The sequence below is a fragment of the Choloepus didactylus genome, chromosome 5 (assembly GCF_015220235.1).
Source record: "Choloepus didactylus isolate mChoDid1 chromosome 5, mChoDid1.pri, whole genome shotgun sequence".
Classification (NCBI taxonomy): domain Eukaryota; kingdom Metazoa; phylum Chordata; class Mammalia; order Pilosa; family Megalonychidae; genus Choloepus; species Choloepus didactylus.
The window spans coordinates 60,473,840-60,494,081 of record NC_051311.1 but is presented as its reverse complement, the minus strand read 5'-3'; the positions used below and the strand labels follow the sequence as shown (position 1 = coordinate 60,494,081).

The 20,242-nt window shown below is 33.1% G+C and overlaps 1 protein-coding gene across 1 annotated transcript in view; it reads left to right on the top strand.

Moving 5' to 3' along the window:
- Window positions 1–20,242, top strand: part of MKLN1 (muskelin 1) — a 228,747-nt gene that overhangs the window by 132,312 nt on the left and 76,193 nt on the right. Inside the window, 2 exon segments of the mRNA XM_037836141.1 lie at window positions 9,191–9,303; window positions 16,189–16,401. Of these exon segments, the coding sequence (XP_037692069.1) occupies window positions 9,191–9,303; window positions 16,189–16,401 (326 nt within the window).

Genomic DNA, 20,242 nt, shown 5'->3' with positions numbered 1-20,242 from the left:
TGACCATAGACTCCAGTTTGCTTTGATTATGTTTTTTCCCAAATACCATCCCTTTTTCAACCCTTTCACCCTTTTTGGTATTTCCATGTTATGGGAGTTAAGGAGATCCATGAAATTGCTGAAATTGGGTGCAAAATTTCTGTCTGTCTACCTTTGTGTAGTTTTCAAGGAAGATTCATTACTAGTATATTTTTGTAAATACCTACATTAATTTTTGACATTCTGTGGTAAATTCTGCTGAACCAGGTATTGGAACCAAATTTCTTCAAATAGTTCCTTACTCTGTAAAAATGGTGTTCATTATTGAAATGATATTATTTCAAAATAAATTACTGCTCTCCATAGCCCTACTCTTTGCTTTTTTACCCAGATTATTTGTTGCTAGATCAAAGGTATGTGAAGAAGAGAGAAGTAGGAGATGAAGTCAGAGAAATAGTGGGAGGTCAGATTGTGTTGGAAACGTATCTGACAAGGACTTAATATCCAGAATATATAAAGAAATTCTACAACTCAACAATAAAAAGACAGACAACCCAGTTTAAAAATGGGCAAAGACTTGAATACACATTTTTCCAAAGAGGAAATACAAATGGCTAAAAAGCACATGCAAAGATGCTCAAAATCACTAGCTGTTAGGGAAATGGAAATCAAAACCTCAATGAGATATCATGTCACACCTACTAGAATGGCCAGTATTTAAAAAACAGAAAACTACAGGTGTTGAAGAGGATGTGAAGAAACAGGAACATTTATTCACTGCTGATGGGAATGCAGAATGGTGCAGCATCTGTGGAAGACAGTTTGGCACTTCCTCAGGGAGCTAAGTATAGAACTGCCATGTGATTCAGTAATCCTACTGGGTACATATTCAGAAGAACTGAAAGCAGGGACATGAGCAGACATTTGCACACCAATGTTCATAGTGGCATTTTCACAACTGCCCAAAGATGGAAACAACCCAAGTGTCATACATGAACTGATGTATGGATAAACAAAATATGGTATACACACAATGGGATATTATTCAGCAGTAAGAAGGAATGAAATCCAAACTGTAACCCATAACAATCTCTGGAATTTGTTATATAACTGCTTGTTAAATTGTACTTTGACTGTTTTCACTTTTCTGTATGTTATATTTCACAATAAAAAATGTTTTTAAAAAAGTCTATAATTTATACATGTATGTATTTGTTACAAATCAAGTTGCCAAATTGCAAAATTAGTAGTCCATTAATTCTTCCTATATGGGTCCATTTTATCCTAATTTTCATGGGTAACTAAGTTGGGAAGTAAAAAAAAGTGTGTTTTATAATGTTATTAAAAGATGAATGTTGCAGTTTCCTAATGCTGCTGTTTTGCAAAACACCAGAAATGGATTGGCTTCTAAAAAGGGGGTTTATTTGGTTACAAAGTTACAGTCTTAAGGCCATAAAGTATCCAGGTAAGCCATGAACATAGGGTACCTGGAAAACCTCTGTTAGCTGGGAAGGCACGTGACTGGCATCTGCTTACTTCCAGGTTGCATTTCAAAATGGCATTCTCCAAAATCAGCATCAGCTTTCAACGGCTATCTTCAAACTGTGTCTCTCAGCTGTAGTTTCTCTGAAGTCCTTCTGTTTCTGAGCTTTTATAGGGCTCCAGTAATTAAATCGAGATCCAAGATGAATGGGCAGGGCCACACCTCCATGGAAACAGTCCCATCAACAGGTCACACCCTAATCAAAGGTGTTACTAGTGACATCTCCATTGAAACTATCAAAAGGTTCCAACCTAATCAATACTAATACGTCTGCCCCCACAAGAGTGCGTTAAAGAACATGGCATTTTGGGGGACATAATACATCCAAACTGGCACAATGACTAAAATGTGTAGTTTCAAATAAAAATAATTTGAGAAGATTAAAAAAATATTTACTTGGAAACTGCACTCATTTCTATAAATCTTGATAAGTGGTTCATATCATGATGTCATTTACTGTGAGATGTTAATTTTTTTCTGTGGTGTATGTATTTTGTTGGTTATATCCTAACATTTACATTTTCTGATGATTCTATTTGTTCTTTAGTTCATATAAACTATTCTTCTTAAAGCTGTAGTTACCATTACTGTGGTAGGGGACAACTCTAGTGGCCTCCTGCCTTTCCCTGGGACCCACAGATATATCCTTTGCTCAAGACCAGATCTGTCAGCATGGTGCGATAAAAATTCCCTAGTAGATAAGGAGACTGCTGGTACAGCCCTTCCCCTGCTGTCCAAGACATGTATATATTCACTGGAGACAGTCTAGGATGGGTGTGTTGTATGGCATCCAGCTCATACCCTGTTGTTATATCTTTCACTGGTGCACACATATACACACATATGCACACACACACACACACACACACACAGCCTGCTGGCTATGGAGAACTGACACCCACTAGTGAAGCTGACTTCCCTCCAGCTCTTTGAAGAGACATCTGCTTTCCACCCAGTGCTGTGTGAGTTTGAGCTTCTGTTGGCAACCCCCACACCTACAAACTGTGGAGTGGGTTGTTTATCCTAAGACTGAATTTCCTGTTCGCAGGCATTGTTACTCTCCTTCCATCCTTCCTGTGGTGAGACTCCATCCCTGGTGGTGGTAATAGATGTCTGTCTTTCTGACTGACGGTTTATCTTGGGATCTAAGTAGGAACACTTAAATGTTATATGGAGCTTTGCATTCTTTTAGGGTAACATTTGATACTTTTGGAACTTAATTTGGTCACAAGAGCAGGATTTGGGATATCCTTGGAATTTTTTCTCCAAAAGTCCTATTTCTATCATAAAACCATTAACAGGCCCTGACTGAAGGCCAGCGGTTATGTTATAGCTGTTGGTTTCAAACAGAGGCCCAGCAGAGAATGGCCATTGGAAGAAAGGGCATTTAAACACACACACACACAAAGAACTAGTAATAGCGTGATTTACCAATGTGCTTTCATATACTTTAAGAATTTACTTGATCATATGCTCATATTCCTGAGACCTGCTGCACAGTTGTCATCAGGTTAATCTTAGTCATCTTCAAAGAGGCTGTGTTTATCATAAATCTTTGAAAGATCCTTTTCTAGCCCAGTCTTACTGATATAGGATCCAAATACAGTAGTTAGGGACTTGAGTTTGGGGGGAGGATTGGATGTGTATCAGACATACCTGGGTTTGAACCCTGGCTCCACTGACTTTTTGTGTGATCTTGAATAAGTTATGTCAATAAAAATGGGAATATTAAGCTGAGTTGTGAGAGTTAGTGAAATAATATATTTTATATATAAAGCATGTATTGTTTATAGATTAACAACTTTTATATGCATCATATACCATACAATATATACTGATTAATTATGCTTAGAGAATTTTATGTATGTTTAGATAACTTTTTTGTTTTTTTGTTGTGTTTTTGACAAAATTTCATACAATTTCACTACGGGAACATTTTCAAACAGTTTTAAACATTTTGAAAAAACTCAAACAATTTGAAAAGCAGTGTTGAGGGGATAGAGACTCACCCGTAATCCCACATTCTGTCAAACCAATATTTATCATTTTAGTGTATTTGTTTCATGTTTATATAAACTGTCCTGGTTGATTTTTTAGAAAGAAGGGAAATCATTTTTTTAAGAAAAATGATTAAAACATATTTAAGAATTTCCTGATGATGAAGATCAGGTGATTTTAGTAGAAAAGAATGACTTTCCAAAGGAGAGTTTGAAGAAGCTGGAGATTCTATATTTTACAAGGTTGGTGCGTAAGTAGTGAAATATAGTTTAAAGAAGCCCAGTCATTATTTTAAGTGTGCATTTTGAAGGTGGTAAAGCAGGAGTGAAATATAGTTTAAAGAAGCCCAGTCATTATTTTAAGTGTGCATTTTGAAGGTGGTAAAGCAGGAGCTTTTAATCTGTTGACATTATTTCCAAAATTTTGTGTGTAGGTACATGTTATGGGAAAAGAAGCTATGGCCTGCAGTGATCAAAGGGCCTCAGATTTTCAGATATATTTGACTGAAAAAAAGTTAAGAACACCTTCTCTACAATAAAACGTCATAAAGTTCATTTCAGCTTATTAAAGTGCCTTATATTTTAAAAAAAATATTGCTTCCTAGTGTTTTATATACCTTGTTCCTTAAATATTAACAAAAATATGATAGTACCTAAATTTTATTTTTTTTCAATGTATAGCTTTTTCACATTTCTACAGCTTTAAAGATATAGTGATCATTTAAAAAAATTACGGGATGACACATTTCACTAATTAATTTTCAAAGCTTTCTTCTACCCTAAGGGAATCACTCATAGCATGATAAAAAAGGAATGTATTTTGTCATACAGAATATGCATGTCGGTTTTATTGATTATATTCTCTGTACCTGGTACCTCTCCACCTAGGTTCTTCAATTCTCAGTTGAGTTTCAACTATTGGTAAAATAAGGTAAATAGAGAAAAGGACTGTCCATTTTGTTTCAGTGCACAAGTCTGTTCAGTTGAAAATTTAAATGTTCATTGTACCAGGAAGTTCTTTGTGTGACTCTCATTGACTTTTGAGAAGCTACAGTTTAAGCCTCCTCCCCTTTTGCATTAGAATAGGTACTAAGACTCAAGCAAAGACACGCTATTTGGTATATACAAAAGAAGTTGAAGAGAAATTGGCTTGCCACTTGGAAGAGCCTTTCTGTAGGAATCTGAACCTCTGGTTATTGTGTAGTGACTAGAAAGTGCTTTCATTTTCTTGTATGTGGTATTATATATGGTTTTAATTGATATTTCTTAAAAGAAGCTTTTGAACGGAGTAAGTAAACTTGGATTTTGTTTGTTATTTACACATGTATTCATATACTATATTTCTGTAGCTATGTATAGTGTGCATCAAAAAAGAATTGTGAAATGCATACCTAATTAAGAATAAAAAACAAAATATGTATTGTCATGGGCCTAAAATACAACCTTTTAGCCAAGCATGTAACGATATGTTGAATTCACCCAAAAGATCAGTCTCTTTATAGTTTTGTAATCTTAGTTTTATGTAAGATTACAGGTCTGTTTAAAAATGAATCCAGTTGATAATTTGCTGGGTCTAATTGGGCTTCAGATATTGTTCTTTCCCTTCTTGTCATGACAGTCAAGGGAGTAGCTAAAGAAGGCAGTGGAAAAGAGCATATAAAATATCTTTCCCCTTCTAATTTATTCCTCTCTTAAAGAATTCTCATGTCAAGTTAAGGTCTTAACTAAGCTACACTTTCAGAATTATTTCAACCCAAACTAAATGTCCTCCTGTGTTTTTGTTTCTATCTTGAAGATAAATTTGTGTTTAAAACTGTTTCAATTCATGTGTTTTTTTTCATTTGGTATGTATGTTAAAGTGACGATTAAGGTAACTTCTATCACTAGCTTGTTAAGCTTTCTACTACTTTTTTTTTTTTTTTTTTTTTGGACATGTGAATTTTGTTTAATTTTTGGGCCTAGGCATGTGAATACATAGTATTTGTATTTTATGCTGTTTCAAAGTGGAAAAATTGATTTAATTATGAAAACAGGCAGTGTGCCATCTTGTGGAGGGTTATGCAGTCAGCATAGCCTGATTTATTTACCCGTAAGAATCAGAGTACAACGATAGATATTGCAGTTGGGTTCATAAAATTAAAAGCCCATTTCTTTGTGCAAAGTGGTAGGAAGATACCAAAATATTAATATTTCCACCTTGTATTTAGTGCATATAGGATATGTAGATTGGTGCTACTGGTAGTGAATAGATCTAGAGTTTATTTGGTACCCAAAAAAACTGTGCCAAAGAATATGGTTGAATTTTAGTTTTTCTAGTCTAAATAATGAAATTTTTTTTGTCTCAGAATGAAATTGATTTAACATTCTGAACATAGGTTACTAGTTATTTACTTCTAATCCCTCTCATTCCCTGGCTTCTCCTATCCAGTACTAGTCCTATATCCTGCTATATCCTGCAAGTTTAGATCTTAACCTTGTCATAGCTCTGTTTAAAATATTCTGTAGCTACTCTACTGTTTATGGAGTCAAATCAAAGTCCTTATCTTGTCATTTAATCCCTTCCATGTTCTGGCCTCAACCTCTTTTTTTAACCTGTCTTCACTTACTGCCTTATGTATTCTTTTAATATATAAAAAGTGTATTTATTCATTCACACAGTTTTAAGCACTTTACAGATATTATTTAATTTAATTCTCACAGAGCTGTATGAGATAGGTAATGTATTCCATTTTAGAGATTAGGAAACCAGTGGTTAAGGAACGCATTGAGTCACTTAGCTGTGGTGGTAAGGCCAGAAGTCTAGCTGAGAATTGCCTGACCATACCATGTCTTTTAAGACTTTTTTTTTTTTTTGTCTTTATACCTTTGTTCATACTTTTTACTCTGCTTGAAAAATCCTCTTCTCTGTTCCCTATTCTTCCTACAAGGATATAAAACTGTCCTCTGATGCATAGGTCAAATACCACTGTTAGAACAAACCCTTTCCTGAGTCCCCTCAACTAGATATATTTTCTTCTCTCTTTTGAACCCTCCTGGTGTGTTTTACTTCTCATGGCATTTAGTTGACCTTGCATTATGGTAACTTATGTACTTGTTTCATATTCTTGAATAGCTTGTAAACTCCTTGAGGATAGGACCATGTCTTCTTTCTTTTTAGTCTATATACCTTGCCAATTCAGATCAATACTCACAAAATGTTGAAAGAACCTTCCTCTGAGTGCTAGGAGACATGGATAGCCACTATAGCCTGTGCTTCTTTAAGAAAAGGTACAGAGAAAGGGCTCCTTCTTGAGAAAGGTGGTACTGCCCCAGAGATGTAAATGAATTGTTTCATAACTGTAAGCGTGGGAATGGACATCCAGTAAACCAGTGTACTCCCTCTTGGAAATATTAATGTTTTCTTCTTTTTCTTTTCTACTTCCTTTCTTTTCTCTGTAGGTCTTTCCAGTTATTTACATAATTTTTAAAGCTCTTTGATATCCTTTGTAAGTTAAGTAATACTTTTGCTGGTGTTGTAGATAATAATTCATTTCTGAACCATTCAACTTAAATGATTAGATGATTTAATTTTAAAAATTTTATTATGCATTTTTCCAGGTATGTCAAAAGGTACTATTTTCATCTGATTTATTCAATTTTACTATTGAACTTCAACTGGGACTACAACACTTCATGGGCAAGAATGACATTCTGGCTTAATTTCATTGGGATGCTTGCTCTGTGCCAGATTTTATTTTGTTCTGCTATCAATGAGGCTGTTGTGGAAATGTGGATTTCCTTTGCTGTGAGAATTAATGCTTACAAAGAGACCTGCTTTTCAGAAAGAACATTGAGAACCCAGAGCCCAAGAGGAAGGGTTATTAAAGTTAATGAACCAGGGTAACCTTATCCAAAGGGTACTCAGAAACACTACAAAACAAGAGGTCAACTACTATTGCTATTTTAGTTCTCCTCCTCCAGGGTTCAGACATTAGCAGGGTTAATTGCATTTATAATGATGCCTTGGCAAATAATTTTCAAGCCAGATGAAAATTCTTTAGTTTTTTTCCCTGTAAAATTTTAAGTATCTGGGCATTTCTTTGTGCCATTTGGGAAACATAATGTTAATTAATGATAATACTGCTTTGTAGTTCGGAGATATGATAGTTTTTTAATACTTTAACCTGATTGTCATTATTTTACATTTATGTTGTATCAAAATTCTTCTAGTTACTGTGTTAGACATGAAATCAGACATAATGCTGTTTTTATTGCATGTTTGGTACTAACAAAGTATTTTTTTGTGTACATGTTGTAAAGGGTAGAAATGCCATTCATCTTGATAGACTTTAGAATGTTTTCATATAACTTACATCTGAAGAACTTCACCACAGCACTGAGTGTTTTGTAATTGAAAAAGTTAAGACCCAGGGTAGTTAAATGACCTGTACTTGATTAACCTGCTGGTTCTAGGACTTAATCCTGCTCCAGTGGTCTTTCCTTATCCATAGAACAATGAAGTATTTTGATTTCCTCAGATTATTGGGGAATAGAATTGAACTTTCGTTTAGAAAATTAAGTTAATGTTTGAGATTTATATGAAAATGTGGCAAAAATCTCTTAGAAGAGATCCCAACTCTATGAATAGAGAGAGATTTCTTAAATGGTATTATAGTATTTCCAAGTGCACTTGGAATTCTAACTCTTTGTGGTCGAAAATAACTCAGATGGCAATCTCACTCCACATATACATGTTTAGGCATGTTGATTAGAGTGTAGATGGGCTTTACCATTTTCCTGAAGTGTTTTACTTAATTTTAAAAAATTGTTCGTGGTCTTTTGTAACTTGTAGACATAAGCAATTTACAAAGGGGGAACATATTTGAAGAAAGGAAAGGTGCTATTACTATATAAAGAAGGATTGATGATGATCCATAATGTATCAAGATTCACTGAGCAAGAAATCAGTTTTGTCACAGTGTTAAAATCCATTAATAGACATTTCAGGGTCAGCAGAGACCACATTCTCAAGATTCTTGAATGACTTAAAGGTTGATTTCTGAGGAATAAAAGCTACCACAATATATTTAGAAAAAATTTCCCCAATTTCCATGGGAACACCAGGGCTATGCATTACTGTAGTGGTAAGATTTAACTTACAGCTGGCTTTAGCAAACACTGTTTTATGTAATAAAGAGAAATCAGTTTTAAGGTCAAGCTTTTTTCAGAAACAACTAGATGTCGTTATGTTAAACTGTACACTGTATATTCTTCTGGGGCTTTTATTTATAACAATCTGAAACTTTATTATTAAGAAATTATTAAATGTAAATATATTCATTGTCCCATACAGAAACTAGCTAACTAGCTGCATATCAGATTCATCTGGGATACTTTTAAACATAGATTCTTTTTACTCACTGAAGAGCTATGGAATCAGAATCTTGGAGAATTCCTTCTAATTCTCTGTATTTTTATAGATCTCTCAAGATAGTGGTTCTGCAGCCTTTCCATGTACTCATGTTTTAGAAGTACTAGTGGATATATTTTGGAAAGTTACCAGTTTAGAAATCTCATCTTTAATTTTGATATACCTTCTTAAATGTTCTTAGAAACCACTAGGTAGGTCTGGGTGCCTGTGTCTTTTGTGTACTTAAGTTTATTTTTATGCATATTTTTCTAATTTTTATAGAGACCGTTTATCTGTTTGGTGGCTGGGATGGAACACAAGATCTTGCCGACTTCTGGGCGTACAGTGTGAAGGAGAACCAATGGACGTGTATCTCTAGAGACACTGAGAAAGAGGCAAGTTCTCAGACTTCTTATGATAGGGACCTCTGCTTAAAACACTACAATCTCTGTTCAGCTATGTATTATTATATTATAGATACCCACAAAAGGTCAGTGGCATACAGTAATAAGCCCTTACATTGCTCACAAATCTACAGGTTGGTTGGGTCGTTCTTTAGGTTTTGGTTAGGCTCAGTCGTGTCTGGGAGTGAGCTGGCTGTCAGCTGGTCTAGAATGGCTTCAGCTAGGATTAGTTCACTCTGTTCTATGTACTCACTTACCTTTCTGTAGACTATCTGGGGCTTATTCTCTTGGCAGAGGTAGGCTGCAAGGGAGACAAAGTAGACATGAGCAAACTATCAAATTTGTTACTGCCTTACTGGCTAAAGGAAGTTCTGTAACCAAGTCCAGAGTCAGTGTATGATGGGAGCATACTCAAAGGGCAGGGAAGTGTAAGTAATAATCATAATAACAATGACAAAATAATAATAATAGATTGATTTCTATACCTCAGTTCCTTTCAGTTAGAGTAAATTTCCTTCTCAACGTGGTTTGGTGCCTATCTCCTTTTCAGCCTCATCTCCTAACTTTATGTGCCATTCATCCTTGTAGTTGGTAGACTTACTTAACTTTCTCACTCCTGTGCTTTGGCCTTGTTGTTTCCCCTGTTTTGAATTAACACTGCTCTCCCTCCATGCACCCCTCCCCCACCCCCACCTTTTACCTACTTATTCTTGACACTGAAGTTTAAACTTCATGTCCTCTGTGAAGCCCTGCTTGACCTTCCCAAGCAGAATTAGAAGCATCCTTGTTGTGCCCATTTAAGCCATGTATGCCTTGAATGGATTACTATAATGGTATGTTTATATTCCTATTTCCCTACATAGATCCTAAATTCCTTACAGGCATGAATCATATGCTGTAAAGTTTATATATTTTAAGAATGTGACACATTCTTATTCTTTAATGAGTAAATACATAAGTTAAATAAAAAATTAATGCTAGAGAAAAACCAGGAAATGATAAGTAGAATTCAAAGGTAATAATGTTCTATTTTTGAAGTTGGGTGTGGGTAGATAACTGTTCATTCTTTTTTTACCATACACATATAAGTAATATTTAGAATGTTATTTCATAATTATTTTTAAACTATTGCTGAAAAATATAGATATTATTTTGATGAGAACACTTTGTTTCTGTTACATTTTGAAATCACTAGAGAAGTCAAGTGGCGATACTACCGAGTACCGAAGTTCAGATTTATTATTGTTTATTATTTCTTTCCTCACATGGCCAACTAAAAACCTTTTGTTAATCTACCTATGAATTGAATGGTAAAATATGGCTTTAGCATAAATGCTCATCCTTTCCAAAATTGAACAGTTAATATTTTATATATCTAAATATATTTTCTTTACCAGTGAGTACAATTTATTGTTTGGTGATACTCCAGGGTGTGTATTTTTAAAGCATGATATACAATTAAAAAACAAAATCAATTAATTCACTTTAATTTACTTAAATTAAGAATATATCTAATAATACATTTAGGAGATGTGAAAGATAATAGAATGGCTTAGCTCTTAAAGGGATAATTGCAAATATTCATGTTGGTAAGGCAAGTAAGTTTTTATAGGTTCAAAGCAAATATATTTTTCTTTAAAGTAGTTATGAAGAATGCCATTTTAATTAATTCCAATACAGTTCCTTCATTATTGTTTTTTAAGGCTAACCATATAAATTCAATATTTTGTATGGTCTTATATTCTGATGTGGCTACAAGCTATGATTGTTAATGAAACTGAAACTTAAAGTGAGGGATGTCTTGGAAAAGGCTGATTTATAGCTTTTTATTAAGGGAGTGTAGGGAAATGTCCTTTAGTTTTATTATTTTAATGTATTTTCTCTTGTTTTCTCAGGTGTTTCTGACTGTATTCATAGAAGTATAGAGTAGAAAAGAATTAGATATGGTTCTTTTTGTTGGATTTTATTTATACTGGTGTTTCTCAGACTTTAAGGTCTCAAGATCTCTTTACACTTTTAAACAAAAGTCCTTTGGGGGGCCTCAATTTATATGGGTTGTATCTATTGAAAATTACAGTATTAGAAATTAAAACTGTGACCTTTAAAAAACAATAAACCTAGTACATATTACTATAAATAACATTTTCATGAAAAATTAATATTTTCCAAAGCAAGAAAAAATTTAGTGAGAAGAATGGCATTGTTCTGCATTTTTGCAAATCTCTTTAATGTCTTAACTTACTAGAAGACAGCTGGATTCTCATATCCACTTCTACATTTAATACTTTGCAAAATACTATTTTGTGTGAAATATATGAAGAAAATTCAACCTCACATAAATACGTTTTTTGAAAGGATAATAGTATTAATCTATAGTATGTAATCTATAGTACAAATATATAATTGATATATTTGACCCCACTCCAAAATTGACAAATAGGTAGTGAGTTATAGATTCTGAAATCATACCAGTGAACTTTTTTGTATTCTGCTACGTTACAATCCATTGGTCTGTCTTGCTCTTTGAAGGGTCTTTTATACATGCATGATTTTGTAACGTGTTGGTCAATTGGAAAATACTGGTTCCCTGGGTTATGCACTTTTTCTAATGTTGACATATTTTATTATACAATATCTTGAAAAACACATTTGTTAATATCACTATCAATCTCACCAGAAAAGTCTTTTAAACATTAGGAAGCTGTCAAGATCACAGTGGCAGATACAGGTTTTCTAAATTCTAATTTTTGCTTAAAAATTTGCGTTATCTTTGTCAACAAATTGTGCCAGTTGTTTTGTCTTCATTCATTTTTGAGAAAATTTCTGCCAGTGTCCAAATCTGAATAACCATGATTTGACATCAGTGTTTCTTTCAAGTAGATAAGGTGTTCCATGAAAACAGAAGGTAGGTTGTTTCTCAACTACAGCAATCACATAGTTGATTTTCCCTGAAATCACCATCATACTTCAGGTGGCTTTGTTTTATAGCTTTCTAAATCTCTTTGTTTGGCTTAATGCAAGAAAGCTGGATTCATATCTGCTTCTGCATTCAGTCTGTTGCTACAGCATAAGTCATGTGGTCTCTGGAAAAGTCCACTGTATACTCAGGAGAGAATGAGAGTAAAAAAGACAAATTTTAATTGTAAAATTGCTATGAAAATAGCGTTGACCTTGCCTGTTTTTCAAAGATGTTTTCCTATTTTTCATCCTAGAAGCTTTATAGTTTTAAATTTCATGTTTAAATCTATGATAATTTTTGTGTATGGTATAATGTAGGAGTTGAGGTTCATGTCTTTTCATATGGACATCTAATTGTTCCAACATTTATTGAAGACTTTTTTCCCTGTTGAATTTGCTTTGGCACCTTTGTCAAATATCAGTTGATCATTTAAGTATATATCTCTTTTTGGTCTCTGTTCTGTTCCATTTTATATTTTGGTCTATTCTTATACCAATATCACGTTCCTTTGATTATTGTAGACTTATAATAAATCATGAGGTCAGGTAATATAAAACATCTTTTCAAAATTATTTTGGTTCTTCTTGGTCCATTGCATTGTGATAAAATTTTGCAATCATGTTTCAGTTTTTAAAACTGCTGGGATTATGATTAGGAATGTGATGAATCTATAAATCAGTTTGAAGAGAATTGATGTCTTCATGATACTGAATTTTTTAATCCATGAATGTGGTTTAATTTCCATTTATTTTGGTCTTCATTATATCCCAGCACTTGGAATTTTCAGGTTAGATCTTGGATAATTTTTATAAATTAATTCTACCATATTATTTTCCAGTTTGCTGCTAATATAGAGAAGTACAATTGGTTTTTGAACCTTGTCTTTGTATCATGTGACTTTTCTAGTAAATCCACTTATTATTTCAAATTGTTTCTTTGTTGATTTCTTGAACTTTTAAACAGTCCTGTCATCTATGAATAGACACAGTTTTATTACTTCTTCCTTTCTATGCTTTTCCTTTATCGTTTTTTGTTCTTTTATTTTTTTATTGACTTACTGCACTGGCTAGGACTTCTAGTACAGTGTTAATTAGAAGTGGTGAGAATAGACATACTTGTCTTATTACAGGTCTTAACAGAAAAAGCATTTAATATTTCAATTATTAAATATTAGTATTTAATAATATTAGTATATAATATATATTGTTAACAATGAAAAATTAGATTTAGGATTTTCATACATCCTTTGTCAGATTGAAGAAGGTCCTTTCTATTCCTAGTTTGCTATGAGTTCCTATCATGAATATGTGTTGAATTTTATCAAATGCTTTTTCTACATATATTGACATGATTATATATTTTTTTCTCTTTTTTTCTTTTAATATGGCAAATTACCTTGATTTTCAAATGTAAAATCAGCTTTGCATACCTGAGATTAAACTCCTTTGGGTCATGAAATATTATCCTTTTTATATATAGCTACATTCTCTTTGATAATATTTTGTTAAAGATTAATTTTCTATGTTCATGAAAGATATTAGCCTGTAAATTATTTCTCCTCCTTTTCTTCCTTCTCCTCCCTCCCTCCTCTTCTTCCTCCTTCTTTTTAATACTATTTGATTTTGGTGTTACATTACCTCATAAAATAATTTAGGAAATTTTCTTCCTTCTCTATTTTCTGAAAGATTTTATATAAAATCGATATTATCTCTTCCTTAAATGATTGTTAATATTTTCTGGTGTTAAGTGTCAGAAAGTAGAATTTTCTTTGTGGGAAGTATTTGATTTATGAATTCAGTTTTTCAGTAGATCTAATGACTTCAGATTTTTTCTTTTGTCTCTTTCCAATTTTGGTAAGTTACTTTTTTCCGAGGAATATATCCGTTTAATCCATGTTGCCAAATTTTATCCAGATATTTCATAAATGGTCCTTATTTTCTTTATTTCTGGAGTCTGTTGTGATATTTCTGCTTTCATTTATGATATTGCCACTTTATGTTTTCTCTCCCTTTTTAAAAAATTATTCTTGTTAGTGGTTTATAATTTTATTAATCTTTTAAAGAACAAACTTTCTTAATTTGCTATACTTTGTTTTGTAATCCATTGGTTTCTATTCTTTATATCCTTTTTTCTAATACTATTGAAATATTGAAATGTTATCCTTTTTATATATTGCTGCATTTTGTTTGATAATATTTTGTTCAAGATTAATTTGTGCCTATGTTCATGAAAGATTAGCCTGAAAATCTGTTACTCTCCTATTAACATTTCAAATTTCACATTCAAGGAGTTGCACATATTTATTATACTGTACCTTCTCTTTGTTTTTGAGATTGTTTAATTATGGAAGAAATCCTTTCTTACATAAAATTTTTACTTTATCTGCCGAGGATTTTCTTTGACAAAAATTAAGAACAAATTTTAAAATTGTAATTAGTTAGTTGTACACCATGGATGATTGTATGGTGTGTGAATATATCTCAATAAAACTGAATTTTTAAAAAATTTTAATTAGTGTGAATACTCAAGTCCAGATTCGAATCAACTTAATATTTGGTTTAATAACACTAACTGTCAAGCTCTTCTTCCTGCCTAAACTCTTCATTCCTCCATTTATTCTAAGTAATATTGCTAGATTACTTTTCCTATAACACTACTTTTTGAGGAACCCATAATAGTTCTTATATCCAGTCTACTCTATCAGTCATTCACCTAGCTTCCTATTTGTACCTTATAGCTCAACTCTATTATTTCTGCGGGTGGAACTCTTCATCTCAGTCGTAACTACCTACAAGAAGTGCGTATTTGCTCTTGCCTCTCTTATCTTCTGGAAAAACATTTCGAATAGTGGAAAGGGCACTGTATAGGGCTCTGGTCACACTGGGGCTTAAATCCTCTACTCTTAATTCCTAGTTTTGTGACTATAAGCAAATTACCTAGACTCTGTGAAATACTGATAATATTCTCTTACAGGATTGCTGTAAGAATTAAATGAAATATATACACACATTAATAATACGGATGGAACTTAAGAAATGTTTAACAGGTATTAGTTTACCCTTTCCCGAACTTCCAACTATTTCAACTTTGCCCAACTGAATTTATTCTTTTTTTCTCCCTCCTTTTTTTAAAAAAGAGCTCTTTTTGGGCTCTACCAAAATATATTTTTACCTCTTATTCAGTTCCAGGATACAAGTGTTCTCAATTAAATATTTTTTTATAATAATATACTATTCCTTGTATTGTTCCCTAGTTGGTTAATGTAGATGTATTATTTATTTATTCAATCAGAAGTCAATTTTATATAATATAAAGGATGAAGATGAAGTTAAAAAAAATTTGGATTGTCATTCTTCTGCCACTGACTCACTTCAGCTTTAACGATTGTATCATTCTGCTCCAGGCTTAAATCTCCACATCTTTAAAAGGAGAGAATTAAACTGGAGATTTTATTAAGGTTTCTTCCAGTTATGTAATTCAGTGATTCTAAATATTCTTGGAGTATCTGTTTATGCTGGGTTCTAGTGAGAGTTATAAAAATGTTTTAAGAGATCAAACTTGTCTTTAAGCAGTGTAACACATACTAGGGAATTAACCTGTGTGAGCACATGACTAAAATGCAATGCAATATATAAAGAAACCATGTAAGTATTATAAACAGAGTACTAAATGGTCCAGAATTGTTCATCTTGTCATTCCTAATATATATTAAGCATTTCTAAGGTAAAATTAGTGTCTTTACTTCTTTTGCTTTCCTTTAGAGATTCAAGCCTAGTGTTGGACTCACTCTAGTAGACTTGATATGAGTTTCTGAGCGAACTTTTTTGAAAGTCAACAAGAAAGGACATTTAGTCTTTACTTTTTGTTATTTGTTCTTTGAATTTTTTTCCTTTTTTATTTCTTCTTGCTTTCTGTAGAATGGTCCTAGTGCCAGATCATGTCATAAAATGTGCATTGACATTCAACGAAGACAGATCTACACTTTGGGGCGGTATTTGGATTCCTCTGTGAGGAACAGCAAATCCCTGAAAAGTGACTTCTATCGTTATGACATTGACACAAACACATGGCTGTTACTAAGTGAGGATACTGCAGCGGACGGAGGACCGAAATTGGTGTTTGATCATCAGGTTTGGTGCACAGATAAATATTGCTGGAATTAATTAGTGCTCAGTAACTCTTGCTCTTAGGGTTTATTTCGGACATTATGCTGAGTTATTAGTGATTCCCACTAGAAATACCTATGTCAGATAATAAAAATAACTTATTTCATTAGGTTTCGACGTTATCCTTTAAAATCTTTTTCTCTTGTTTGGTACAAAATGAAATTTTAAGATTTCAGAACACAGTCGTTAATTTATAAAAATTTTAGTGTGGAGAGTGGATAGCCATTAGGAAAAATAATTAAATTTGGATTTGTGGTAAATGTCTATAAATTATAGCAATAACAACTTGCTCTTTTATTATCTTTTTTAAAATTTTACATTCCTGGAAGAAATTTAAAAAGCACTTTATAATGAATTTTAGAATTTGAAATCTAGAGCTTTTCTTCCAGTTAAAGTGAAATATATTTACTTTTGCTTATAATCACAAACTTAATATAAATATAGGTACATATTTGATATATACTAGATTGAGTTTAAACTCAGCACAAATAGAAGTCATATAATAGTGGTGTATGCAATACTGTAAACCATTTTAATATTAATATCCATATAGAGATCATCATCCCCATCATTGTCATTATCATCTTCATCTGTCTTTCAATATTTATTTATTCCAGATTAATTCAGTTTAGGTCAGTAACTGAACCAAACAGCAGCCACTCTAGTTTTGCTTGGCTAATTCAACCCATGTCAAAATTTTTTTTGTTGTGAGGAGAAAAAAAGTTAAAAATCTGCAACACTGTATTGATGAACATTGTGTTATCTAGTACTTGGGAAATGGGAGGTGGTGCTAGAATTTTGAAATAATCTGGTTTAGATCTAAAATTTTATCTAGCAGTTAAAACCCAAGGCTTTATTTAATGTCTTTACAGAATTTTGTTAATTCTTTGCTTTAAACCTGTCATACTACTATATATTAACAAGTAATTGTAGGAGAATGGTAAGGGAAGGAGGCGTGGGTTATGTACCTTTTAAGTAAGTGGTAGGTGGGAAGTCAAAAGCATTAATCTTCAAAGTACTCCCCAAATTGAATTTGGAACTTGTGCTGGCTCTACGAAACTGACCTCCGTAAAATGATGCACATCCTTACTGACATCATCAGTGTTGTTTATGTAGAAAATAAGACCTAAAACAAAAATTAGGCTGGTTTCTGATCTTTAAAAACAGAGCATCAGGAGCTAACAAATGGAAAAGAACATTATTAGGAAAACAAGTTTATTTTCTTGCTCTCAAGTAACTACAGATTTCTTTTACAAAAAAGTATTGATGTCTTTATTTTCGCAGATTGAAAAAACTAGTTTAGGGGTATTCTGACTGTAGCACATATAAAGAGTCCTTGTGTGTAGCCTCTGTCTCTCTTGACTTTGATAAAATAGGATGTTTTTGGAAGCTAGGTCATTAGATGGTGTAGCAGAATACTTGTCTAGGTAGGGATCAAAAAACTAAGTTTTCAGTCCTAATTCACTCAACAACTAGCTCTGTGACCTTGAGCAAATAACATGATCTAGGTAGGTCTCATTTTCTATTCAGTTTCATGCAGATTAAAGTGTAAGCTGGAAGTTACTCCAAAATTACTTGAGTGTTCCTGACACTTTAGGATTTAACAATGTTCAAATTTGAGAATATGAGAAAGCTGGAGGCATGAAGACATATTTTTAAATGAATTAACTATTTTGAATTTTAGCATATTCTAAAAAATTAAAATACAAAGAATTCTGGATCTCTTTAACATAATGGGTAGCTTGATTTTGAAGCTTTCTGTTTTGCTCTGTATAGCTTTCAGGGACAGTGAGAACTAAACAAAAAGGAAAAAAAAAAACCATAATCCATATAGTTAAGAAAACCTGGAGCTGGAGAAAACCCTCAATTCCCAATTCCTTATAAGCTTAGCCAAAAACAACTGAAATGCCCAGTTTCTGAGTTGTATCACACAACAGTGTAATGGAGGAAAACTGGGAATAAGATGTAGCCCAGCAGTGGTATATGACAATGGAAAATGTCATGAGCAGGACAGAGACTGAACCCAGAGCAATCATTGTGGGAGTCAGTGAAGTAACACGTGGAAAGTGCTCAGAAAGACTGAGAGGTGATAGATGTCAGGAAAGCACCGTCTTGTAAAAGTGAGGGAAATACTGTGACAAATAAGGATAATGACTCCTTTTGCAGTGGCCAGTAAAGGAACTGTGGGAGCTCAAGGCTAGAATTAGAAGTCTTCCTAAACCAGAGTTTAGGTTTGAGAAGTCCTCCTAAACCAGAATGTCTATGAACTAAACCAGAGTTTAGTTCATAGAGTTAGAGAAGGCATGGCTTCACAGAAACACCGTATTTCGTAGAAACCATTTAATTCACTAGCAACAAAGGAGGAAGTCCTTGAGCAAGAAGCATCCCCCTTCCATAAAAACCTTCTGGTAAGTTAGCTAGTCCAAGGGGTATTCAACTCACTTAAAAATGAGAAATAAACAAAAACAATAAACACCAAATATTTAGAAAAGTACTCAAAAGAAAAAGGAAAAAGAACAGTAAAACTTTACTTCACACAACAGCAGATGAAAATTATATCCCAATATTCTAACATGAATTAAATGACTTGATGAAGCTTCAGGTTCTGAAGAAAGACTACAAAAATGTAAATTCAGGAATCTAGATGAAATGGCCAGGTTATAGGAACAGGTGAAACTGGATTGAGTAACTTAGGAAATAAATTAGGAAAAACATATTGCAATTTTCAGAAATGAAGACTAAGCTACAAAAAGTGCAAAGAAGAACCGGTAACAGTCATATAGGATAGAAATAAGAAAAACAAATAAAATGGAATGAAGAGATAATTTAACCAGAAAATTATAAATATAAAAGACAGAAAAAGGAAAGCCAAAATACACATAATTATAATCCTTGAAGAAGAAAATCAAAACAATGAAAATAAAACAAATAGAATTCAAGAAAACTTTCCTGAAAAAAGAACTCTTTAATCCACATATTGAAAGGTCACGCTATATTGAGGGAAAATTGACCTAGAAATTCAACTCTAAGAAGTATATTGGTCACATTGGATTTAAAAGATAAAGTAGCAGTTTCTCTGTACAGCTACGTTCAGTGCCATGAAACAATACAGCAACATCTAGAAGATACTCAAGAATAGACAGTGTGAGCCAAGGATTTTAATCCAGCCAAGCTATCTTTCAAGTACAAAGCTTTTTTTAGGAAATTACTATAAAATGAACATGAGCTAGCCAAGAGGAGAAACTTCAGTTGAAGATCTGAGCACATTTGCATTCTTCCTGAGTCAGATTGGATCACATACTTTTTCTGTCCTCCTTCCCCATGTCCAATGAAATGATATATATATATATGTATGTGTGTGAAATATATGTGTGTGTGTCTATATATATATATATATATATATATGTGTGTGTGTGTGTGTGTGTAATAGTGTTGAAAACCAAAAAGAATGCCTTCAGGGAACCTTAAAATTTGGGGGATATTTCCTACAAGATAGAATCTGATCCAGGTAAAGCCTTTAAGATTGCAGTGACTGGTAAGCAACTTGAGTATATTTAGCTGGGACATACATTAGATTATCCATCGGAGACTGAAGAGTAGAAAATTCCCCAGTTTGACTGAGTGATAATTGTCCAAAGGATCAAGTAATGAGTATGGGCATTGGGGCTGGAGAGATAGAGCCCAACTCCCAGGAGCCCTGGAGAACTGCTGCCCAACTACTCACAGCATCATGTCTTACCTCTTCTGCCAATCCCTTGAGGCAGGCTACACTATATACAATAGGCAGGTGAGTAGGTATTCTCAG